We start from the raw sequence: 25,797 nt of genomic DNA, 5'->3' as shown, positions 1-25,797 counted from the left end.
TCTTTGGATTCCGAACTCGGTTGCAAGACGCTGCATCGCCGTGGTTTTAGCGTCCCGCTAATGGATTGGATTATATTAATTAGGAACATTAACTATATTTAAATCTAAATTAGCACTTAGCAGTCAGCTTTAATGAATGTTTTTGTTTTCCGTGCCCGACTCAGCTACCTTCTTTACCGTCCGGAAACAAGAACTGCAAACCACTAAGGGGTTCGGTGCTGCTGCTAATGACGAGGGAGGTACCTTTTAAGGTATACCCGAACACGTAAGGTAGTTTTATTTGGACGATGTTTTAATTATAAATACAGATCTGTCACTCGGTAATTTTTAACACGATGATGCCACGTGTTGTTTTTCCAACTCCGGATGTTCTTCGACCTGTACAATCATCACGATTCTTTTTTATCTTTGGATCTTTTACATATATATCTTCGCAAAACTATGAAATAATATATTTATCATAGAAAATAATATATTTATCATTGGACCCCGCACTCCTGCATCGATCCCCATCCGTTGATCTCATTCTTCCGCCAACCTCGAGACCCCAAAAAACACTGTGTACCAAATCCGAGCGGGTCACCGACTGTAATTATCGAACGTCAAATCGGTTCGAGTTTAGGCCCCAATTCATATATATATATATATATATATATATATATATATATATATATATATGCTACGACCGCCCCCAATTCGTTCTCATGTGCGAACGGCATCAGCGAGACCACGCCGCTAGGTATCATTCGTTCTTCCTCCTCCTCTCTATTCTACCACCGTCACCGCCACTACTCTTGCGCATGGATTTCTGCCAACACTTACGCACGCCCTAATCGCAACCCTAAAACCGTTTAAAAATCAGGATCGAAATCATTATTACTTTTTTCTGGTTTTCTTTCGTCTCCTTAGCAAGATTATTTGGTTTTAATTGAAAATTTTTCGGTATGTAATTTACAGGTTTAATTTGGAATCCCTTGTTAATTGGACCAAAGCTGACTGCGCGTGCCGCTCATGGCGACGGCTTCGGGTAAAGCATTGTGCCTTCCCTTGTTCATCTTCTATTCTTGTGGTGGAATCCCCAGACTTTAGGTCTGAGGGCATCGGATTTAGTTGTGGTGTTTGCTGATTGAAAGTATTTGGTGACTTGGGTTATGTGGTTTTGGTTATCGGTGTCGGTTATATCGACTTGGCCTGCATTTAGGGTTTCGCGTTTGTGGAACTCTGCATCTTGAATTTATATCGCTGAGAAGAATTATAATTTTCTCTAAATTTTTTGAAGAAATTCTGCGTCATGTTAGATTTTGACTCGGAAGTAGTGATTTAAATACGAAAATTTATTAGCATCAGGTTGTAAAATTGCTACTTGATGGCAATTTTTTCCTCACAAAAAAGTTCTTCCTTTTTTTTTTGGTCTGCTGCAGTTTCCAATTTCAGTTTTCCTGCGAGTTTGTTGATGTTGAGTCGTGTGGTTATATTTTGGGGTGTGTATACACGTTGATTTAGTTCGTGATTAAAGTTTTTTTTTTTAACATCTGGTAGAATTGTCTTTTTCACATGCTTTAAGAATAAGCTAATGAACTCTACATGGTTGTTCCTCTTATAGTTGTACTTAATGTAGTATTTGAAGGAGCACTTCGCTTAGTTGATTTTCTATAGAATTGAGAAAGAAATATGTATGAGGTTTCTGTTTCCAGTTGCAATATATTAGCTTAAGAACTTTCTTATCATGTCTGTTTAGTTTTCTGAGAGATATCTACTATATATGTGCATTCTAAGCAAGTACCTGCACTGTGACACATACCAACAGTGGATATTTGATGAAATATGTTGGTCTATAAGTCGTAGTTGAAGAGGTTTGCTGGAGCAAGCTCTCTGGATTTTTGGTTTATTCATGACTGTTAACTCATTGTTCTTATTATTTTTACCTCATTGGAAGATACGTAGAATCAGAAAAGAAAAGAGACAATAATAATATGCCCACAGGAAAGTTAATAAAAAGAATTAATGTGAAAATGAATTAATCCTCCAACTTGCATTTACTGGACACTTTTATCCAAAAAAAATTTACTATTCAGCCATTTGTAGGTTGTTTTTCACTTAAATCAGAAGATGCAATGGGAGCTATTAGTATCTAAGTTGGCTTATGTATTTGTCATGAGAATTGAGCTATTGGAGATCACCTATTATTCTTGTCATATGGTTACCCCTTGCTATGTTGCTATTTCAATATTAGATTTTTTCTGCAAAGTGTGTCTGATGTCTATTAACATTCTTATTCAACTTAAGTTTACATTTTTCTTATAACTTAAACGTCCAAAGATAATCAAACATTTTTCTCAATATTTGAAAACATGTTTGCACTGCAAAGAAATTTGAAGTAGCACTAAATATTAATTCGACATTCATTTGCTTTTCTTCTTCTTTAAGGCTTTATAATACTTTGAATATGCATTTGTCTTTTTAGTGGAAAAAAAAAAACATAGCGTCCAGAAGATTTATAGTTAATAACTTTTTAGTACGTTAATGATAGGCACAAGTTTGGTGATCATCAGAAGCTACCAAACACAGCAACAGCCAACACATGTAGATTAATTGAATACACAAAATAAAACAATTAGAAAATGTATCATAAAGTGTGATGATATCCTGTTATTCTTGACCAATTTTGCTCAATTTGTAGCATTTAGTTACGTGCAATGACTTATCTGTTGGCATGAGTTGGTACCTCTTTTGGCATTGAATGAATTGATGCCATAATGTATCCTATTGGCATAAACCAAAAGTAGCCACCAAAAATATGGTGACCTCTGAGGAAAGAGTTGCATGGCATGGTGCTGATAGTTTGTTGGCATGACAGTACGTTCTTGACCCATGTCGATGCATGCTGATCAGAACAACAATTTGTGAACCATCTATTAGATAAAGTTTAACGGAATTGTTTCTCTTGTCTATTTTTTGTTGATGTAGAGGTGTTGACATTCTTTGTTTACTGTACTGCAGCATCTTTCAAATCACGAGAAGATCATCGGAAACAACTTGAATTGGAAGAAGCACGTAAGGCTGGACTTGCCCCAGCTGAGGTTGATGAAGATGGAAAGGAGATCAATCCACACATTCCTCAGTATATGTCATCAGCTCCCTGGTATCTTAATGCTGAGAGGCCAGTAAGTTCTATCGTGAAAATTCATTGTTTTCTCCCACTTACCTGCTCTGACTCAAAAAATCCATAACATGTACCCACTGTATTTTACAGAGTTTGAAGCATCAGAGGAAATGGAAATCAGATCCCAATTACACCAAATCATGGTATGATAGAGGTGCCAAGATTTATCAAGCTGATCGGTATAGAAAGGGTGCATGTGAGAAGTAAGTTTGTTACCTTTAGTGTATGTTTTTCTCTTTAAGTAGTACAAAACCTTGCACTGTAGACTATCATGCTATTGCAATAATGTCCTGGTTTTTCTGGAGTCATGAAATCTCGGTACTCTGATTATTGGTGCTTGGTACTTCGTAGCTCTGGCTAATGTTGCACTAACATCAATTCAGCAATGCTTTCTCCTGGTATACCTTGTAATCGCTTGATGTTTGATTAATTATTTTCTCTGTTTCAGTTGTGGGGCAATGACACATGACAAAAAGTCCTGCATGGAGAGACCTAGGAAAGTGGGAGCTAAGTGGACAAGCATGCACATAGCTCCGGATGAAAAGATTGAGACATTTGAGCTTGATTATGATGGGAAACGTGACCGTTGGAATGGCTACGATGCTTCCGCATATTTTCGTGTAATTGAGCAGTATGAGGCTAGAGATGAAGCCAGGCGGAAGTATTTGAAAGAGGAACAATTGAAGAACCTAGAGGAGAAGAATAACAAAAAGGATGACAAGGATAGTGGTAGCGATGATGATGATGACGATGATTTTTTAAAGGTTGATGAGGCTAAGGTTGATGAGAGCAAACAGATGGACTTTGCAAAGGTGGAGAAACGTGTGCGTACCACTGGAGGTGGAAGCACTGGAACTGTCAGGTATTTTAACATCAAATTGCAGGATCTCCATGAGCTAAGTTTTTGAACATCTGATGAAACTTTTTGTTGTCAAGGCATTGAATTTCCTGGAACTTGGTGCATAATTGTAAACTTTTTGTTATGTCAGGAATTTGCGTATTAGAGAAGATACAGCAAAGTATCTTTTGAATCTAGATGTCAACTCTGCGTACTATGACCCAAAAACTCGTTCTATGCGTGAGGATCCTGTACCTGATAGTGATCCAAATGAGAAGTTCTATGAAGTGAGTTTTTTTTTCTCTTAACACATGCTAAGTTTCTTCTTCCTAATTTTTCATGTTGTTTCTACTTCACAATAGATAATTTGTTCATTTATGGTACACACTACAGGGTGATAACCAAAACAGAGTTAGTGGACAAGCACTGGAGTTCAAGCAGCTCAACATTCATGCATGGGAAGCTTTTGAAAAAGGACAAGATATCCACATGCAAGCTGCTCCTTCTCAAGCGGAACTATTGTTTAAAAATTATAAAATCATCAAGGATAAATTGAAAAACAAGACAAAAGATACCATTATGGAGAAATATGGGAATGCAGCATCTGAGGAAGCACTACCTAGGGAGCTTCTTCTGGGACAAAGTGAGAGAGAGATTGAATATGATCGTGCTGGTCGAATAATAAGAGGCCAGGTATGGTATTTCGAGTGGATTGATATATTTGTTATTTTATCTGTGTTCTTATAGAAATCAGTAAAAGAAAGATGTTATCCTTTTATAATTACTCAAGGTCTACTCAAACATATATAGAAATTTGCTTTGGGGTCTTTTCCCTCTTCGATGAGCGACTTATCTGCTGCATCTGGTCGATTTTATTTTCTGCATAATGTTTGGTCTTGTTTTATGGTTTATTGAATTTGGTTTTGTCTGCAATTTAATAATCAAAGTTTTGTAGCTAATTCAGTTTATAAATGTTGCTTATTTCAAGGAAGCTGCCCTTCCTAAGAGCAAATATGAAGAAGATGTTTATATAAATAACCATACGACAGTTTGGGGTTCATGGTGGAAGGATCATCAGTGGGGCTATAAGTGCTGCAAGCAGACTATCCGTAATAGCTACTGCACAGGCTCAGCAGGCATTGAGGCTGCCGAAGCTGCAACCAAACTTCTGAAGACTAATATGGCTCGTAAAGAAGCTACTGATGGTTAGTAATTTATGAAATTTCTTGCTTCTGTAATCGATTTTTTAATGAAGATAATTTTCATTTTGTCATTTTTGCCCATCTTTGTGAGTCTCATAGATATGTTACCACCAAAGGAGACATAATACATACACGATGATGTCATTAATTAGATTAGTCCTATCATCAATCATGATATAATTTAATGAAATATACGATGTTTGGTGTATCAAACTGCGGCCACAATATTCCTCCAGGGAGCCTCCTTTTAATTTTGACCTCAAGTTTCTGTTCATTTCAAAAGGTTAGGTTTATAAAGTTAGATTCTTTTTAAGAGCTTTTCATGTCAAAAGAAGAGTGGGGGAGAGGTGTCAAACTGTCAACTACATGCTTTGCTGAGGAGAAACTGGAGTGTAAACAATAGAGATAACAGTAAGAGGAAGAGGATGAAGTAGTCAAAATCAGAGGCTAGAGAGATCATAGTCTGTTTTGGCATATTGTGTATATCATATAACATATTGGGGTTTCATTTTGTTGGCTTACGTTCTCAGACATCTCAGTGCTAAGCCATCTCAGAGTTGTGGCAGATTGTTTTTCCAACCTAAGCCCTGTTCAATTTTATCTGCTCTATGTTGGGTTGATTTGGTTTGGCTCACCTAGTATGGACCCTAGTTTTAGAGAGCTGGACTCTTCTATAATTAACCTGCACCATCCTTTGTACTATGAAACTCATCGTGGAGAAGTGCGAAAAGAACCGACTGATTAAGACTTTTTCTTCATGTACTCAATGAAACTGTCTTGATACTTTTACCAGTGCTTGCGGGATTAAAAGCACAAGATAATCAATTCTAGCTCAATTATTGGTTATTTAATTGTGCTTTGCCTCTTGGCTTTATATTCTCGTAGGATACTGTGCTGTCTCTACCTTATTGTATACTGTTTAATTCATGTCTCTTTTTTTTTTGTTGGGAGCGAGTTTATTTCATTGATATTTTTTGTATAACATTCAGTTTTTGATAGAAAAAGAAATTTACCTGTTTTAAATGGGAACAGAAGTTACAGAAGTATTAGGAAAAAAACCGAAAGTTCATATTCAACTGACAGCTCCCATCTGCATGTTCCTCTTGAGTTTGAGGAACAAAACTTAATAGAGTTGACTAATTAAATAAAAGTACTTTCTGCTTGATATAAATTTGTTTTATAAGTTTTGGCTTCTTTGATGGAAATTATATTATGTTATTGAGACCCACTGTATAAATTTATGTCAAAGATTGTCAATACATGCCTGCTGTTGATATCGCTCTTCTCTTCATGCAGAAGTGCAACAATCTATGGGGCTTGTTTTGTTTCAGAATGTGTGAAGAATATGATTTTGTGCTTTTTTTTTAATATATACTGCCGATTTGAGACTTACATGTATTTTTCTTGATGACTTGGGAATAATGCATTCCTTTGTGTCCTTCAGATATGCCTGTGCAGCACGAGGAAAAACGGCATGCCACCTGGGGAACCGAGGTTCCTGATGATTTGGTGCTAGATAAAAGACTACTTGCAGAAGCATTAAAGAAGGTACATCAGTAATCATGTATTTTGTGTTAATCTGTAGATGCTAAAACTAGCTTTCTATTCGGTACAGGAAGATGAAAGAAAGAAGGAAGAGAGAGATGAAAGAAAGCGGAAATACAATGTCAAATGGGAAGATGAGGTATTTATTCATATTTTGACAAACTAGTCCTTGTTCGTTCTGTTGCATTTAATTCAGAAACAAAAGATCCTAGAGTTCCATATAGACTTGAACCTATAATGGTTCATTTGGGGGAAATAAAATTTAAAAAAACTAGGTCCATTATTGTCAAGCTGTCAGCAATTCCCAAAATCAATCATTACATGTGACCTTATCATCAATCATTATTGACACATGATTGGAAAAAATGTACAATTATGATAATGTTTGTTTACGAAGCATGTAGACCGGATTGCTGCCCCTTTTAGGATATGGTTCTTGATGGCTTTATGTCCATGCAGATCACCGCTGAAGATATGGAGGCCTATCGGATGAAGAAGATCCATCATGATGATCCAATGAAAGATTTCCTCCACTGATTACTCTAGTATTTTTTTTGGCTTATGCATCATGTATGTTCTGAAATTATTACAAAAGCAGTTGGAAGTTTTAAGAATGTATGTATTTGCTATGATGTTTTACCCACTTTAGAAACTGCATTTTGTTGGTCAAATATGTCCCCAATCATTTACGGTCCCATAGTACAAATCTTGTTTGTCAAATTGGGTATTTAGAGGGGCAAAAAAAGCATATAGACCTTCGTAGGAAGAATCGTTACGTTGAGAATCAATTTAGCGTTGACATGTTAAAGTCTTTACTAACCAGTGCATACGATGTTTTTTTTATTTTTTTTGTGGAGGGCTTCACTATTTCTTTCTGTTTTTTTCCCATCCTCCTTAGGATAGCATCTAACATCAGAAAATTATGTGTGTGTGTGACATGTTAAAGTCTTTGCTATCCAGTGCATTCGATTTTTTTTTTTTTTTTTTTTTTTGGTGGAGGACTTCACCATTTCTTTCTGTTTTTTCCCATCCTCTGTGTGTGTGTGTGGGGGCGCGCGCATGCGTGCGGGCGTGCGTGTGTGTGTGCGCGTGCGTGCGTGTTACTTTTTCCAATCAGGGCAACCTGATGTCCATGTTCACCAGGTAGTTCGTGGGTGTGGCACCGAGATCGTGGACGCAAGAGGTGGACAAGGCCTTCGAGCGAGCCTTGGTGGTGTAACAAGAGGGCACCCCAAACTGATGGTTTACCATTAGGTGTAGCTGGCAAGGTGGAGTTCTGCTAGTGCGTGGGATCGCTACCAAGCCCCGGTGGAGGATTGCGACATAATCGAGTAAGGGATGATCGAGGTGTCGGATTGCTAGGGTGAGGCAGATGGCGGTGGGAGCAACAACGAGTTCAATAGTGGCATACAACACTGCTAGCAATCGACCGCTCAGGGCAAACGAGAGGAGTAAAAGCATGACATCCCCTAAGCTAAGTACTGGAAGGGAGATTGGAGAAACATCCTGCGCTAGGCGAAGAAGAAGAGAACATCGACACAGGTCGCCAATAACAGAAAAAACATCCATGATATCATATAAAAATTATACAAGAAAGGTGACCATACGAGTTTACATCCATGCATTCTTGCTAACGCCAAAAATTTATATAAAATTATTTTTTTACCCTTTCCGTTCACGACGAAATTGACGACGTGAGGAGAATTGAGATTAAATATTTCACTTTCTAAGTATTGGGATCCCAATGTTACTTTTTAAAGTATAGAAACCGGAATACTAATTTTATGTAACTAAGAGGGGTAATATGTAATTACCCCTCATAAAGTATATATAGTCACAAAAATTTTAGCACTACAAAGTTTCATATTTTGATGCACCGTCTCTGTTTCTTGTTAGAATCTTAAATCTCACGGCTTCCTAAAACTATTCCCAGACTCCCGAGCTTGGAACTGAAATAACTCACTCAAACCTATAATTTAGGACGACCATCTTTAGACGCAATAAACCAAGACAACATGAGAAACCTCTTTGTCTGAATGCCAACCTCTTTCGTTGCTTTTGTGGGCACAATTAGCAGCTAAAATAATTTAAGGTCACGGAAACTCATGGGAATATAATGCAGGCCCTAATGAAGATTACTTTTTTTTGTTTTTGTTGAAGCCAACAAACATATGAATCTCTAATGTATCAACCATGGTATGTAATTTCGAATGGTACCATCCGGTACAGATGGTACGTTTCAATCCGATGGTATACCAGTATGCGGACCGCCCACAACCGGTATACCAGTATGCGGACCGCCCGCAACCGGACAGACCGTGCTGATACAGTAATACACTGTAGCAGTACCACAGTGCTACAATAAAAGAAAATAGCTCAACCCTGATGTACCATTCGGTACGCTCTGGTGTACCACTCGATAAGCCAGTACCGTAACGTACCGTACCGAGCCAACCTCGAAACACCGATACGATACGATATTGCATACCTCGGTATCAACCAATAGAGAATAAGCTGTCATATCAGAGCCCAAAAAGTACAATAGTTTATCAAAGAAAAAAGTACATACATAAAAGATTGTTTTAATCAAATTAATTCTTCTCTTGAACTTAAAGGATGCAGTCTTCCGGTTCCTCTGTCCATGCATTATCTGCACACACTCGGCAAACCAGTCCTCTTTTCTATAATTGTTGATTTTTTTTTTTGCTTTTTGATTTTTGCAAAGGGATATATGGTAGTAGTAGCAGAAAACAACAGACAGAAAGAATACTTGGACTAGGGTTCATCAATAAAGAACATTAGGGTTCAATTCTGAAAGGCTCTACCAGAGATTTCCAAATGTTCTTGATATATCATTTAATCATACTCTGATGCAACAGAAATATGATAAAAACTTAGAATTAAAAAAGCATAATTCAGTCCATCCCTCCAAAAATAAAAAGATTAAAAGAGACAAACATAACACAATGAATTGCCCAAGACAGAGAAGGAGAGAACATGACCGAAAACACAAACAATGTTAAGCCACCGACTGTTTTGGGCGAAATATAAATCCTTTCTGCAAATGAGCTAAAATAAAGCTGAAATTGAATGTAAGCCAAATAAATTTCAATCTGTAAGTTTAGGCTATCCTAAGGGAGCAACCAACTACTAATGCAGCATTTAAGACAGGATTGAATCATCCACATAGAACCACTAGACCAACAGCATTATAATTAGCTTGAGAATTCTCTATAAAGATAAGTGTAATACCCTACCAATGCAGACAATTTAAAGTACAAAAGTCATTCTTTTAACACCATAAACACATTAGTCTCTTCTGAGACATCATTAGTGCATTGTTGCATAATGTTTCAGTCCATGTGTGAGCATCATTTACACCATTTAATGTAATAAAAATGCTTTCCAATTAAAAAACAGCATAAATTCATTCTAGATCAAATTCTTCCAAATAACACCATAAATTCTCTATAACAATAAGTGTAATCCCCTACCAATGCAGACAATTTCTAGGTGCAAATTCATTGTTTTGACACCATAAATTCATTCTAGTGAAAATTCAGCCAAATGACACCATAAATTCTCCATAAAGATAAGTGTGATCTCTCCCAATGCAGACAATCTCTAGGTGCAAATTCATTCTTTTATCACCATAAGTTCATTCTGGTGCAAATTCAGCCAAATGACACCATGAATTCTCTATAAAGTCAAGTGTAATCCCCTACCGATGCAGACAATTTCTAGTGCAAATTCATTCTTTTGACACCGTAAATGAGTTCAAATGACACATACCCATCTATCAGCTCCTAATTCAGTCAATACATCACAAAGTCATCTGCAGCAAAAAAGATGAAATGATTCTAATAAACCACCAAACCAACAGTAAGTAGGTGGAAAGAAGACAATTTCTACGACAATCAAATGGAAGCTAAGTAACTCCACAGAGACATGATAGTCTGAATAGTCAAATACATAGCAAAGCTATAGCCCCAACTTTGTCTTCAAATCACAATCCATGATAAAGATAAAGCACAATTTATTACTTCTATCAGCAGTCAACAAAATCAATAGGCAAACAGTGTCCAAGACTACCTTAGCCGCAAGTTTCTCACTCCCCGGAGGCCGAAGCTGGAGCTGAAGCAGATGTACCTGCACTTGCAGAAACTGCATTCTTTGCCTCCACTGAGCAGCAGCCTCCACGGTGATGGTGGTGGTGGTGACCATGGCCGTGGGTATGAGGCCGAACCTTGAATTGTTTGCGCATGTCATAAGCGTCCTCGCCGTCAGCGTAGTACTTGGCCTCGACGTCGTGAATGAGGTAGCCGAGGGTGGAGGTGTAGAGGACGAGGGCGGCACGGTTGCTGCGGCGGACGTGGAGGGAGACGTACTCGGCGCCGAAGACGGACTCCATGGCGTTCTGGGCGGCGGTCATGAGCTTGGTGGCGATGCCGAGCTTGCGGTGGGTGCGGAGGACGGCGAGGGAGGTGATGTGGCCGTGGCAGGGCTCGGAGGCGTCCTCCTCCATCTTGGCGAGAACGTAGCCGACGATGCGGCCGCCGTAGTCCTCGGCCACGAAGAGCAGCTGCGGCCAGGAGAGGATGTGGTAGAGGTAGTACTTTATCTGGTAGTTCTCCGGAAGGCATAGCAGGTTGCAGGCCTGCATCGCCAGCAGATCCTCCACCGTCGCCTGCCGTATGCAAACCATATCCTCCTCCAATTAACAATTCGATCGACCGATTGATGGATGGGTTTGATCGGCCGGCGGAAGGAGGAGAGATCGGCTTCTTCGTCTACGCGTCTCTCTCGACACGTTAGGGTTAGAAGGAGCCGATGATGCTGATAAGAACTCGCCAACGTCTCAATCCGCCCCCACCTATGCATTGAAGTCAGTGTGAAGGGAAATTTGGAAATTAGGAAAATTGAGAAGAAATTTTTTTTTTAATTTGAATATATATATATATATTTATTTATTTATTTTTCAAATGGTACCTTATTTTCGATAATACCAAAAAATATTCACCACCACTCCCAATTAGACCAAAATTTGATATATTATAATATTTTTATAATCTAAAAAATATTATAAATTTTATTTTAAAACACCATAAAAAGAATATAAATGGACCCCTAAAACCAAATCAATCATTTATCATATTCTTCAATATCTTTATGATATTTTCAATATCTTAACAAAAATATTATAACGTTAAAATATACTATAAGTCATTTAATATATCATACTAGAATTTAAATAAGTATTTATAATATATCACACAAATAAAGATTAAAAATAGGTTTATATTTTTTATCATTATATAAGAATATTATAAATGATCCAAATTGACTTTTAACCTCGATCAAACTAGCCAGCCACAAGTCTCCAAATGTAATATCATACATAATGACTTATAATATTTTTTTCTTAATAATTTTATAATATTTTTAAAATATTATAAATAAGTCAAATGAAAATACTATAATAATATATCCAATTAAACCATATGGATTGGTCCGAAAACTAAAATGAAAAAGAATGGTCCCATAGGGTGTCTCCCAAAATAAAAAGGAAAAGTATCATTGTGGCAAGTGAGGTATTTTAGGCATTATTCGGAATAAGGATAGATACCATTTGTAAAAATAAAAAATGATCCATTAAATTTTATAAAATATAAAAAAAATTATTTTTTGATTTTATATCATGACTAAATATATAGGTCGATCAATGATTTGATTCGATTTCATGAAATTGTGAGACTCAAAACCAATCAATTTAATTAAGATTTAAGTTATATGGTCGAACAACCGTATCAATTTCTCTATAATCTCAATTCCTTTCACACGACCTCTTAGATTAAATTATTTAAATTATAATCTAATAATATGATATCGTTCATTAAAAATATATTATATAATATAATTTTGTCATTGAATTCCCCAACTGCATCTGTCCTATCCAAATCAACCTAATGATGCCATACATTGGGGGATTTGATCCTAAGAACCACTTTAGATTAATGCCCTTACTTAACCCTTAAGTTATTTTAATTTACATTTAGTAAGGAAAGTTAATTAGAACTAAATGCTCTCACATGGCTCGTCTCATAAACACCTCAACTATCTCATAATCTCTCCTTCTTCTTTTTCCTCCTTTTTTTTTCACTATTTCTTGTGTAAACGAGCAAATTCCGGAAACAAATTGATCGTGGCGAGGCATTCAAAGCAAGAAAGATAAAATTGTAGAATTAGTGTAATCCGAGAACAAACTTTGAATCCTCTTCAAGCCATAAATGATATCAAGTGCATTTGATATCATTTATGGCTTTGGTTTTATGATTAGATTATTCTTTAATTTCACATTTTTTAGTCATTGTAAGATATTACGTGAATCCTTGGATTACATGGGATTTCTTATGCCTAATTTTTGGTGTTTGTAGATCCAAAGTGTCCATTTGAGAGAATTTATTTGTTCTTTCTAACTCTAAATATATTATTTTAATTTTAAATTCTTGTGTCCGAAAGGACTACATGAGATCTTTCTCTGATGTAGAGATTTAATAACTGAGAGTTCTCATTCACCTGAGTTTACTTGTTGTACTCACAACTTCTCAGCTGCTTGTGGGTGTAGTCCACAGACCAGTAGTCAACCAGAAGTTAATGCCTTTTATTTCTGGTTGCTGATCCACTCTGCTAAGTGCAGAAATTGAAGAGCATGTGAAGTTGAGTTATTGAATGTTCAATGAACCCCAAACTTGGCCATCTTAGAGCTGACATGAGCATGCATGATGCAGAACAAGTGTGTGGACTTCTTCTTGTGCCAGATATGAGATTGATGGATTGTGTGATGACCTCATTTCTAAGTTATTTAGAGCTTGTGAGGGAGCAAGTGATGCATTCCTAGTCAGTTTTTTCTGTGGCTCTTTGGGAGTTGGGCTTGTTGAAGAGCTTGTTTATGATAGGCTTTTGAGAATTATTAGCTCCAACTCTTCATGCAATTCATGGTCTTAATTTCAACATGAAATCAAGCACAGATTTAAGAAGAAGAAGAAGAAGAAGAAGAAGAAGAAGAAGAAGAAGAAGAGAGTGAAAAAGAAAGTGCCTTTGTAGGTGACAGCTCTCAATTAAAAAGCTATCGGATTCTATAGATCGAAAGGGAACAAAGGTGATATTTAGTAGACATGTCAGCATCATTGAAAAGACCATATGGATAGGAATGATAAGAAAGTGAAAGAATGTGTTGGTCCAATAGAAGTGAAGCAGAAAAGCAAGCACCAATCAACAAGAGAGCACTACGAACAGTCCGAATCGGAACTACTGCTGCAAGTAGAAATAGAATGGTGGCGATTGAGAAGAACAGTTAGGTGGAAATGGATCAGCAAGATCAAGTTGTACCTGTAAACGCACAAATCGTGCAAGAAAGAAGAAGAATATATTGTGTTTATGTTACACGAGGATCATAAATTCCACTGCAACCTTCGTTTGGTCCAAATACATTCTGAGATTTCTTAGGATTCCGATTCTTGACGCGTTCACTTCCCAAGACATGGAGATGTTTCATAGAATATGGCTTCAAAGAGACGAGCAGGCAAATGTCAAAGAGAAATATTATATATATATATATATATATATATATATATATAGCTGGAACGAATCAGCCCTGAAAAGATCTTTGGATGATGTGGTCTCCTGCGGACGCATGCGGACCCACACAACGTCATCCCTGGAATTCTCCACGGCTGATTAGTTCACTCATTCACGACTTTGCTTGTAAATTTATACTATATATATATATATATATATATATATATATATATATATATATATAGAGAGAGAGAGAGAGAGAGAACAGTGTAAACGTCAAAGTCGCATCAACTATTTGGGTTGGGTCGGCTGTATGATTCTTTTTCCTTTGATCATGATTGAGGTCCTGTGGAGACAACTCGCCAAATCGCGAGCCTAAAAATGCCCATGCTTTGGTGTGCGTACTAAAACTAAGATCCGTGAACTCCACGTTGTAAAGCACCGAAGTGAATATTGCAGCACTAAACACCACCGGAGATGGAGATGGAGATGGAGATGGAGATGAAGATGAAGAAGAAAAAGATGGGAGGAGGGAAATTATGCAGATATTATTGCCATAATACTACAGTGGATCGTCAAACCCCACCATGTTCAATTTTTATCCTGTCACATCACCTTTCATCCCCACTGTCAAACTTTTGTCTCCATCGACACAGAAAGCCCTAACTATGCAGCTATGTGCTCTCTCTCGCTCCCATTGAATTTTCTCATTGGTGTACAAAACTCAGCTCTCCCAGAAATTGAGCAGCATCCTCCCTCCGCTTTAATTATCCCAAGCAAAATTTCCACAAACTCCTGAGCTCCTCCACCCTGCGCACAGAGGCCATGTACGCTCTCGGAATCTTTTCTCTCACAACCAGACAGACATCAGGCCACTGGAAGCTTGAACTCAGCTCCCCAGGGAACAACAGTAAGCTTCTTCCACCTCCCTTTAATTCCCATCCCTCCTCCTCCTCCCTCCTCCCTCCTCCCTTGCTTCCTCTTGCCTATCCAACTCCTCCTCGGATCCTTCCTCGTCTCAACTGTATAGGTGAAGTCCATGCTGAACCGAGTCGGATCTGTATGTATATACCTAGCTTTGTTTTCTCTTGCTTCTCTACTAGTGCCTCGGACATAGCAATGGAAATGGTTAGATCATCTTGCTTCTCCGGTTTCTGGAAAGGAAAATTGATAGGAATAAGACTGGCTACGACCGCCAAATAGATCATCATATTTCATGGACGTCATCACCGTTATCCTTTCGCTTTTTTTATGGGCTGTGACTTGAACTCTTATGCAGGCTAAGAGGAGCTAAGGGAATGTAACGAGAGTTGGAAGATCTCAGAATCAGAAGAAGAAAGATCTACTGTGCTTCCCCATGGAATTGGTACCAAATCCGGATAGCCCCCACTCTAACAATAGCGGCGGGAGCAGTCCGAATAACAGCCCCCAGAACTTTAGCTCCTCGTCCTCGGCTGCCACCGCCGGTGGCGCTGCGGCCTCCTCTTCGCCTCCATCCTTAAGCCGCTACGAATCGCAGAAACGGCGCGACTGGAACACATTTGGCCAGTACCTAAGGAACCACCGCCCACCGCTCTCCCTCTCGCAGTGCAGCAGCGCCCATGTGCTCGAGTTCCTCCGCTACCTGGATCAATTCGGGAAGACCAAAATTCACACCCACATGTGCCCCTTCTTCGGCCACCCCAACCCCCCGGCGCCGTGTCCGTGCCCTCTTCGGCAAGCCTGGGGCAGCCTCGATGCCCTCATCGGCCGCCTCCGTGCTGCCTACGAGGAGAACGGAGGCAAGCCTGAGACGAACCCGTTCGGCGCCCGCGCCGTTCGTCTCTACCTCCGCGAGGTTCGTGAGGTTCAGTCAAAGGCACGGGGCATTAGCTACGAGAAGAAGAAGCGCAAGAAGCCGCAACAACATGAACAGCACCATCCTCCGCCGCCTCCGGCCGCCGCCTGATCTAAGCGAAAAGCCTCAGCAGTATCCGATCCAATGACGTACGAATGCCGAGCATGCGGAATCTTTGAGGTGCCACCGGATATGCATTAGACCTTTCTTCCGTCGATCAATATGAAGTAGCTATGTGTGAGCTTTTTTCCTTCTCTATTTGCTTATCATCATCATTAGTTCATGTGCTCTTTTAATTCCTACCTGAATGAACATCTGAACAAGTTGCTACTGCATATTAAATAGTATCATCGTCCCATGTTGGTTTTGCTTTAGATAAGCAGCTGTGTTTGGATTCTACATTAGATGATGCATTGATAAGAGTACACTGAGTAAGTGGTAGTGTTATCAATATTTGACATGCATCACTGGGAAAAAGAGGGGAAGGAACATAAGTACAGTACGCTCGTGGAGGTAAAGCAAATAGGGAGCTGCAGAGAGACCTTTGGTCGTGGGGGTGGGGTGGGGGTGAGGAGGGTAGGACTATCTATGAATGGTAAAAGAACAAAGAAAGAGATGGGTTCACTATTGTAATTTTGACTGACCTCTCACTGCTGCAAGGTGTACTTAGATTCTTGTAATGGCAAGGTAATGCATCTGCTCTCATGCATCAATTTCACTCACTCAGTCCCACTTTTCTTCTTATGGTATCAAAAGCTATATATGTTAGTGGTGACCTTATAATAGCTTGTCAGTCAGTACCCATTTTATTGTATCTTTTCCTCTCCTCACATTTATGGAACTGGGAGTCAGTGCTGCAATTCTGCAGCCACTTTTGAGTTACTTTTGTCATTCTAATAACATTTCCCTGCCTCCCTATCATCTCCGCTTGGACCGCTTCTTTCTCTTCTCGCAGGAAGGAAGGATAGAACTGATCACAGGATCCTTCCCTTTCCGATCTCTTTTTATAATCTGACACTTGGGCTTCCTGTTCTTCCATCATCTTTTACGCTTTCATTCTCGTGCTTCCACATGAGACCCACAGGTGCCATCCATAACAAGGTAGTGATCCAGATTGCTACGAATGCATTCACTGCATTTTGGGGACTGGTATGCATTTTTAAGAGGGAAGGGTACGAAAAGCTTAAGAACTAGTGGAATATGATATGATATGATCCATATTTTCGTAATCATCTGGCCGACAACCAAAGATTGTGGTCAACAGTAGCTTGCTATGATTGGTTAGCGTCAAGGACTGGATTTGGAGATATGGCAATCCTCTTGGTCCTGCCCACTTGCAATGTGAGAATACAATATCCCTTTTATATTCTAGACCACTAGCTGGGAATAGTTTGAGGTGTGTGTGTGTGTATATATATATACTGGATTGATGCTACTCGCGTATCTTTGGAAATTTCCCTTCCCCAGTGAGCATGGCCACTAAATAAGATGTTAAACATGGTAAAAGCATGCAACTTCGAGCAGGAGATGTGGTTCTTGAGATATATGTCCGTATAATTTTGAGTTGCATGATCAGCAATTTACTCATTCAGGCATTACTAGATATGCGATACTGCAGTTCTTATTGTGTGCTAGAGATGGGGCTAAGTTGCAGCAATCCTTTCGTTCTTTGTAAAGCAACGAGATGGATTTTCTATGATGATATTTTCTTTATTTACCGTAATCAGCAAAAGTTCAGAATCGCAGAGTGATATAAGATATTCTCCATAAGGAACAATGCTTCGACAAAAACCAGTTTGAAGATTTACTGTATGACACTCCATGTCCATGCATGAAATAAGAAACAATAAAGGTACCTAAGTGACTTTTTGCTCAAAATGTTCATGCTTTTCTTGCATATTTCTAGGTTTGTATAGCTTACAAAGATGGTTATTGGTATTTAAATGATCCAGTAGAACCTAATGGTTTCTGATTTCAATAATGTGCATAGCTGACTTTTCTGGATTACAACTGCTTTAGTTCATCTGCATGTAAACATCCTCCTTGTCTCAGTTTCTCCAAATATGATTTATGCCTCATCATTCCCTTAATTTTATAGATACTTCTCCAGGGATGATTGTCATCACCTATTCATTCTAGAGTATTTCTTCATCATAAATATGTCAAAAGAATCATGTGGTGAATCCATTAAGCTAAACATTTTTCTCAACTCAAGGCAGTAATTAATTCCAAAGTTCCCTTGCAGTAATTCTGGTTTCTTTTCTTCTTTGGGTCCAAGTGAAAACTGGATCTAAGTTTCTAATGTTCGTCGCAGAGAAGAAAATGGAGGGCTGATCATGCTTTCTTCTCTACAAATTAGGTAATCCATACCTTGTGGAATCTGAGATTAGATTAAGAAGGGCATTTTTCAGGTCAGTTCTAGCTTAGATCCAATCTTAGAGATAGGGGATGTTCTTGAGTTTTGTTTTGTCTAATCAAGCATGTGTAAATTTTAGGTTTCACCACAAAAACAACCCTAGAGTTTGAACTTTAAGATTTATGGTCTGAGTTATATGATGTTCTTTTTCTGATTCTGAATTAGGTAATCGTAAACAACTTCGCCATTTTATTCTTTAGTCAAGCACTAAAAAATGTTAAGTATTTTCCTTTATATTACCTTCTAATAGACTCCTCTTAAGAAAACATGAAACCTAAAATAACTCTGATGGTTGAATCTATACAATTTTGAATATAATATTTTTGATTAATTGAAGTTCAGAAGAAATGTATATATTCTGACATTTATAGGAGGATGCTTTAAAGGAATAAAATGCTTCTAATCCATACAATGAAGGCGGTATTCTCATACTATTACTTCGACTTTCCAACTTGTGTAGACAAAAATGCATCATGGCAACTTCTATTATGTGTTCAACTAATTATGGAAAGTGAATGCCTTTAGTTACTGTAGTTAGAAGAAGATGTCCACAAACACCATCTTGAAAGAGAATTAAGATATTTATGTTTCTTTTAGGGTGAGAAGTACCCATTCTTCAACATGTATTCTTCGTTCGATTCGTCGGGTAGAACTCAGAAGTTATACTCAATTACATCAGCTTTCCAACTTAGGAAGAAATTTTTTTTTTTCTAGCTTTTATTATTCACTTACAATTTGATTGTCAATGCCATTTCTAAGCCTTCTCATTATATTTATGTAAAGTCTAATTTGTTTTCTTTACTAGATGAATCCAAATTCAGAAAACAATCTTAAGCATCCAAGAAAGAACTCCAGTTAATGATACTTCTATGTATCAATCTTAACATTTGCTGTGTCCAACCTCATCTAGGTTAAGTTCTTTCAATTTTTTGATTTCAGCTGTATGCATTTCATTCTATGGATTATAGGCTTTCTCCTTTCTCAACCAAAGATATTAAACAATATTAATCTTAAGCATATTAGAGAATGAAATCCTCACTGGATTGTTTTAGTTTACTGGTTATTTCTTAAGGTAGAAAATGTTGTTTCTTGCGCATTCGGGCATGGATTTTGAGCAGAACATCTCTTTGTTTCATCCTTTCTTAAATTCTTGATCACCTGACCGTAACATATATGCTCAAAATAATTCATATTATTAAGTCGTGGCAATCAGAAAAAAAAACTTGAGATGGTATGAGGACTTTAATGAGATCCATTGATTTGTACACTTTGATCCGATCAGTGAGGATGAGGAAAATACACCTATCTATCTGCTCAAATGAAAGAAAGAAGATAGAACATATGATGCGAAGCTAAAGAATTAATTATATGATCTGCAGAAAAAAGATGGAAGGCTAAGTTTCTTTTTATCCTCAGTTTGATGCCTCTCCAATCTGATCTAGTTAGGTCTATTTTTCAATATCGTAAAATGTCGCTGACGACTCAAAATTCATAAATCTAAATGAATTTGTCTTTGATGCCTCAAAAAAAATTCTACTCAAATAAACCAACCGATAAAAATCAGTCAAAGATTTTCTAAAAGTGATACAGAAAAGTCTGAGTGAAACCAATCCAAAATAGTTGCATGCATCATCGAAAGTTTTCGGTCGATCCTGAATGTGTAGATGTTGAAATTTTCTTCAAAATCAAATATAAAAGTAACATAAAAAATGCACATTGCATGAAGAAGAAAGTCATATAACATCTGAGAGTTTGCAAGAACAATTCGACCAGTATGTGATTTATATCTCTCTGTCACTGATCAATCTCTCGCAATCTGACCAAATCTTCTGTTGATTCTCTGGATCACTTTTGTAGCCAATGGCATGTGCATGAGTTAATTTGCATGCACTGTTCCTTATGCAATTATCCTTAACTTGGCAATGCTAGTCCAAATTAAGACAACTCCTTCAGTGTTCTTCTACACCATCTGTTGAGCACCCAATTTGTTCATTTGAATCGAAGATAAAAAAACATCAATTCAATTCGTAAAGTTTCGTAGCGTATTCTTTTCCTTGTTTATTTTAGGTAAACCATTACAATGGTATTAGAAAATAGTAAATCATCATTGGTATGATGCAATACTATAAAGAGATTAAGATTTTATTGTCAACTATGATGTTTTCACTTCAGAATGGCATGAGTGCTTAGTGTTTCTTAGATCTAAATGTTCTTGGTTGAAGACAATCAAATGTAGAACCATATAATAGATTAAAGGTTTAGTATGAGCCTAAGTCAGGAGTAATCTCAACATATATAAACCTCTTAATGTTAGGCTTAGCCATTTGTCTATGGAAACAGTAATCACAATCAATCAACACAAAGGATTTAGGCCTACATAAGCCTCCAAATGTAAGATGGAATAAGGTACCATGGATACCCTAATCCTAAGCATCAGACAACACAGACAAAGAGGGGAGTGAATGAGGTCTCAAACACTGACAACAGTGAGATACTAGCTAGCATCTAGCAATGTCCTTCGTGCGTCAACCATGAGACATTTACTGCACTGTTTTTGGATTAGATTTAGAGTTGGTCAGCAATGCGTATCCATCAATATATATAGAGAACAGTGGGTGAGCAATGCCTGCATTTATCTGACCATGTGCCCCTTGTCACCTATGATCATATTCAAGCTTTCTGTGCAGTCTTTTAACAGCTATCTCGGCCACAGTGGACTTAGGGATCGTTACCAGACAAATACATGGAAAGCAATAGTCTCCCTCAGAGATGAACTGTTCTTTCTGGTTTCATACGTAAGATTTCCATCTGCCTCAAAGGAATAAAGATTATTGTGCTGTCACTGTTGTAGCTTATGTTTCTTCTTCTTCTTCTTCTTCTTTTTCCTTTTTATCTTAGTGCTTATGCTCATATCATCAGTAACAAGAAAAAGTAGGAAAGACCAACCCACGAACTCATCTATTAGATTGGTCTCATTCATTGTTTCTGACTCAATCTAAACAGAGATTCTGGATTATTATTTGAAAAGTGAGATCACTGGGAAAGAGCTCATTGAATTTTGCTGCAAGAACTGAGCCTATAAAGTCGACAAAAAAAAGGAACCCAACAAATGAAATGGCATCAGTGAGCTTATTGAATTTTGTTTTATGCCGAATCAAGTCGTCTTCAAATTACCAGCTTTTCAATCGGAATTTATTGAGAAGAAAAAATATATATATGTTATGGATTCGTTCATATTGTTCTTTCTGAGGGTTGGGGTGGGTGTGTTCCCTCTCAGGAGCACAGGTTTGTGCCAGCGGGGCGTGCAGCGGAAAGGGAGCTGATATTATTCTTGTGACCCGATGTGACGCCTCGGAAGGGGGACCAGCGGGGTGGTGCCGCCCCACGAGGGTTGCCCCCCACCCCTCGGTGTCGGCGCCGGCCGCGGCACGCACCAATGGCCGACCCCCGGCGCGGGCGTACGGAGGAGGCCAGGGGGGTGTGGGGGGGGGGGGGGGGGGGGCCGGTGTCCCGTCATCACCAGTGCGCTCGTGGGTTCGCTGCTGTGTCAGTGCCTTGCGAGGTCGTGAACAGGTGGCGCGTTGGCGGTGGGCCACTCCGTGCGTGGCCCCCTCTCTCTACTCTCCTTTTCTCTGCTCTTCCCCTGCTCAAGAACATTCACGGATTTGACCTCCGTACGCAGGCTGAGGTGTTGAGCATTGGCTGGCTTAAAAATTCTTCGTTTGTTGGATATGATATGATATGATATGATATATATATAGTCTTTTGTTTATTTAAAATAAAGTTTATCTAATTTATTTATGTTTTCTAGTGGTAAAAAAAGTATAATATTGTCTTTAACCGAATCTAAAAACCACTTGCTTGAGAATAAAATCTTTTTTTTTAGAAGCTCATCTAATTTATTCTTAGATAAAGAAAATAGATGCCTTTATGAAAAAAAAAATAATATTAGGATTTTTTTTTAGAAGCTCATCTAATTTATTCTATATTCATGCAAAAATCAGACATCCATAAAGTTATAATGTATATTTAACATCAAATTTTGCTTCCTTTCTTTTAAACTTCCTTCACGTTTCACAGTCATTGCTTTGATGCTCTGATTTGTTATATTAAATATGAATTTTGCCCTCTTTTCTTTTATAATTTTATTTTTGTTTTATGATTTTTTTAAAATAATAATTATTATAATACTAAAAAAATTTATAATTTTTTTTACAAATAATAAATTATGAAAGTGAGATTCAGAATCTTACCATATATTATCAAAGTTTTATCAGCTGATACCTCTGAATTTTTACTACTATTCTGATAATTACACATTAGAGATCTCTATACCAATAAGATCAATAATCCATTTAGTATTTTTTTGGCAGGAAAATAAATGTAGGTGCAGTTTCTGCGTCTTCGCTAGATCACCAAACACGGAAGGATCTCTTCCCATATGTTACTGTTCGTGGGTCCCATCGACTTAGTCGCGCAATTCTACAAACTTGTGTGTTCGGTCGCTCAGCATTTATGGGGCTGCGCTCACAGACGTTGTGCGAGAGAGAGAGAGAGAGAGAGAGAGAAGGCAACAATGGGTGAGCAGTTACCGTGGCCCACTGCTGGTCCCACCGATGCCTCGCTCCTATTGGCCAACGCGCTTGGTTGTGGTGTGAGAACAGTCATATGATGGGAAATGACGTGACAAGAAAGCGGAGATTTGAAACAGGGAACATGTGAAGGGGTCTCCCACTAAATCTCGACAACATGGATCTACACAATGATGCCTATTAGTCGTGTGTGAGGGTTCAACTCATGTCTCTATAGATGATAGATATCAAAGTGTGATTTGGAGCCCACCCCCCCCCCACCCGAACTCGCACACCGAGAATACATCGTAGTGGAGGATCCGAACATGCCGAGTGGGACTCCACACCAATACCTGTCGTGGGCCCCCGTTCTTCTAGCCTGTCAGAAGGAAGAGGAAATCAAACAGTAGTAGTATCGTAGGTATGAATTTTACTCTATTGGCTTCCAAATTTAGATCCGGTTAAGAATGCTACTTTTCTTCTTAATCTGATTTTATAGTACAAATTTAGTTTTTTTTTCTAATATAATTATATTCTTATTATAATTATTCATCAAGTTTAAAATTATGATAGAATTTCTTAGAAGAAAATATAATAGAGTGTCAAACACTGTCCAACTATAATACCATTCACCTCAAGTAAATGCGTGCAACCTTAATGTGATTTCAAAGAAGATAATATGAAGAAAATTATAAGTAATTACGGGGATACAAATCATGTTTGTCTAGAAAGTATAAAACCATCCTATCAAATAGGATAAATTATAGGATAGTGTTTTCAAGTAATTCAGATGATGATGGGGAAACAAAACAAAAAAAAAATTAGTGTTTTAAGAGTAGAAAAACTTGTATATGATATCAAATTTGATATGTGAAAACTGTCCCACAAGAACAAAACATAATAATAAGCATTTAATAGATATAAAAGATGCAAGTTGTATAACCTTCTTATCCAAAATTCAAACAATTCTGTAGGACCTCAATCATGGGATAAAAATCCTGCGATTCTTCTTCTCTGCAGCAAAAGGGATGTTTGAAATAAATGATAGAAAAAAGAACTCGACAGACATATTGGCAAAGAGAAATGGGCTTCTATTACATTACTAAAAAGTGTATCAACTTATGATCACACTGTAAGTTGAAACCCTAACAGGCAGTAGAATTCACAATAACCAGAAATAATGTTTCAAAGAATTGTATTCGAGTCTACACCTGCAAATACAAAGCTGCAGACCCATGGAACTTAGAACGCCAAAAGAAAGCCTCCGTCTCTACTATCGTCACAACTTATAAAATACGTAAGCATGCAATGGCGAGTATAAATTATATTTTTACGTGAAAAATAAATATTATTTATAATTTTAAATATATACACGTGAATAGTTATATAAATATCTAAAAATAATAATTAAAATTAATTATCATAAGAAATTTTTTTATCAATATGTCATATGAGAAAATTATAAACAAATCATAATTTATATATTTTTTAAAATTTCGTATAGAACTTTAAACTAGACCATTACGTCAATCAAAATTAAAATTGATCAAAAGGTTAACTTTTGACTTTTTCAAATTTAAGCAAAATGAGATTGATGAAACCTAAATCTACTCAAGCAATCAAAATATAATCTGAATCAAGTTTGATCAAAAGAACAAGTCAAACTAATCAATTTTATAGTTAACAACATCAAGTCAACATTTGGCGAAACTATAATTTTATTAGGATATATTAAAAATATCTAATTTTTTAATAATAAAATTATTAAAAGGGTAATAATTGGAATTAAAAGAATACATAAGAGCAAAATTATAATTTTAATAAGTAAAACCCTAATTTGTGGTTGTCGCGACGTTCTACTATTCGTCGTGCAACCGTTGGGAACTAATCATTACTAGTAATGCCATCATAATCTTTGTGAACTACGACATATCTACTATGTAATCGTTGGTCAAAGATAGTAGGGCTATTATCTACGTAGTTGCACGATGTAATCATTACCATATCACACGACCTCTACGACCATCGTCCTAGACCACCACCCCACTTCGGCTTTGCTACCTATGGTAAGATCGATAACCACAATAGGTCATTTCCCTTTGCTCGATGCCCACCTTTGCAAGCCATACGACCAATCGTAAAAGCATCAACTCGACTATGACCTACATCAACATTGCCCTTTGTCGATGATTGTTGTCCACCAAATGTCTTCGTCGAGTTATATTGCTCTAGTCATTCTTTCCTGCTATAACATTTTGTCATGACAACTCTTTCCTCTCATAACCCCTCGACCCACAAGTGACTAAAACCAACCTTGCACCGATGTCTGCTACTAATCTTAGTGGGTAGCACTTTCCATTTGTGATTCCACTCGTGTAGGCAAGAAACCTTTATCGCTCATAAGCAATAGAGTCACAAAACAGACAAGATAAGAAAGCAAATCGACAACATTAACGAATTAACGAATTATTTAAACATCATAAAATCAAAACTAAATAATATCTTTTTTTTGCAAACGAACGAAGCTAAAAGATAGATCTAAATACAAAATACATCTAACCTACTTTTACGATCTAAAGTATTATTTCAAAACATGGTTATGATATCAATTATAATAATGATATAATATGATTATCAATTTTAAACT

General features: G+C 37.5%; 3 protein-coding genes across 3 annotated transcripts; 2 read left to right on the top strand and 1 right to left on the bottom strand.

Annotated features, from left to right (window-relative positions):
• Positions 1-665: 665 nt before the first annotated feature.
• Positions 666-7,419, top strand: LOC135672986 (pre-mRNA-splicing factor SLU7-like). The gene is made up of 11 exons (XM_065181608.1): positions 666-739; positions 958-1,027; positions 3,001-3,164; positions 3,254-3,366; positions 3,612-4,025; positions 4,153-4,288; positions 4,395-4,694; positions 4,990-5,206; positions 6,648-6,751; positions 6,819-6,887; positions 7,208-7,419. Exons 2-11 carry the CDS (start codon positions 1,012-1,014, stop codon positions 7,283-7,285), a joined length of 1,611 nt encoding a protein of 536 aa, XP_065037680.1. The 5' UTR covers positions 666-739; positions 958-1,011; the 3' UTR covers positions 7,286-7,419.
• A 3,251-nt stretch (positions 7,420-10,670) lies between these two features.
• On the bottom strand, positions 10,671-11,600 carry LOC135672985 (N-terminal acetyltransferase A complex catalytic subunit NAA10-like). The gene has a single exon (XM_065181607.1). The coding sequence runs from the start codon at positions 11,451-11,453 to the stop codon at positions 10,857-10,859; it is 597 nt and encodes a 198-aa protein (XP_065037679.1). The 5' UTR covers positions 11,454-11,600; the 3' UTR covers positions 10,671-10,856.
• Positions 11,601-15,005: 3,405 nt separating this feature from the next.
• LOC135674901 (protein G1-like4) lies at positions 15,006-16,567 on the top strand. Its single transcript, XM_065185162.1, has 2 exons — positions 15,006-15,236; positions 15,606-16,567. The coding sequence occupies exon 2, from the start codon at positions 15,684-15,686 to the stop codon at positions 16,272-16,274; it is 591 nt and encodes a 196-aa protein (XP_065041234.1). The 5' UTR covers positions 15,006-15,236; positions 15,606-15,683; the 3' UTR covers positions 16,275-16,567.
• Positions 16,568-25,797: the final 9,230 nt, after the last annotated feature.

The sequence above is a fragment of the Musa acuminata genome, chromosome BXJ1-5 (genome assembly GCF_036884655.1).
Source record: "Musa acuminata AAA Group cultivar baxijiao chromosome BXJ1-5, Cavendish_Baxijiao_AAA, whole genome shotgun sequence".
NCBI lineage: Eukaryota > Viridiplantae > Streptophyta > Magnoliopsida > Zingiberales > Musaceae > Musa > Musa acuminata.
The sequence above is the reverse complement of the archived record's forward strand: the minus strand, read 5'-3'. Positions and strand labels throughout refer to the sequence as shown.

Coding starts and splice junctions, on each gene's coding strand:
- LOC135674901 (XM_065185162.1), top strand. CDS start 15,684: ATGGAATTGGTACCAAATCCGGATAGCCCCCACTCTAACAATAGCGGC.
- LOC135672986 (XM_065181608.1), top strand. Junction 3,165..3,253: donor ATCTTAATGCTGAGAGGCCA/GTAAGTTCTATC, acceptor TGTATTTTACAG/AGTTTGAAGCATCAGAGGAA. Junction 4,026..4,152: donor GGAAGCACTGGAACTGTCAG/GTATTTTAACAT, acceptor TTGTTATGTCAG/GAATTTGCGTATTAGAGAAG.
- LOC135672985 (XM_065181607.1), bottom strand. CDS start 11,453: ATGGTTTGCATACGGCAGGCGACGGTGGAGGATCTGCTGGCGATGCAG.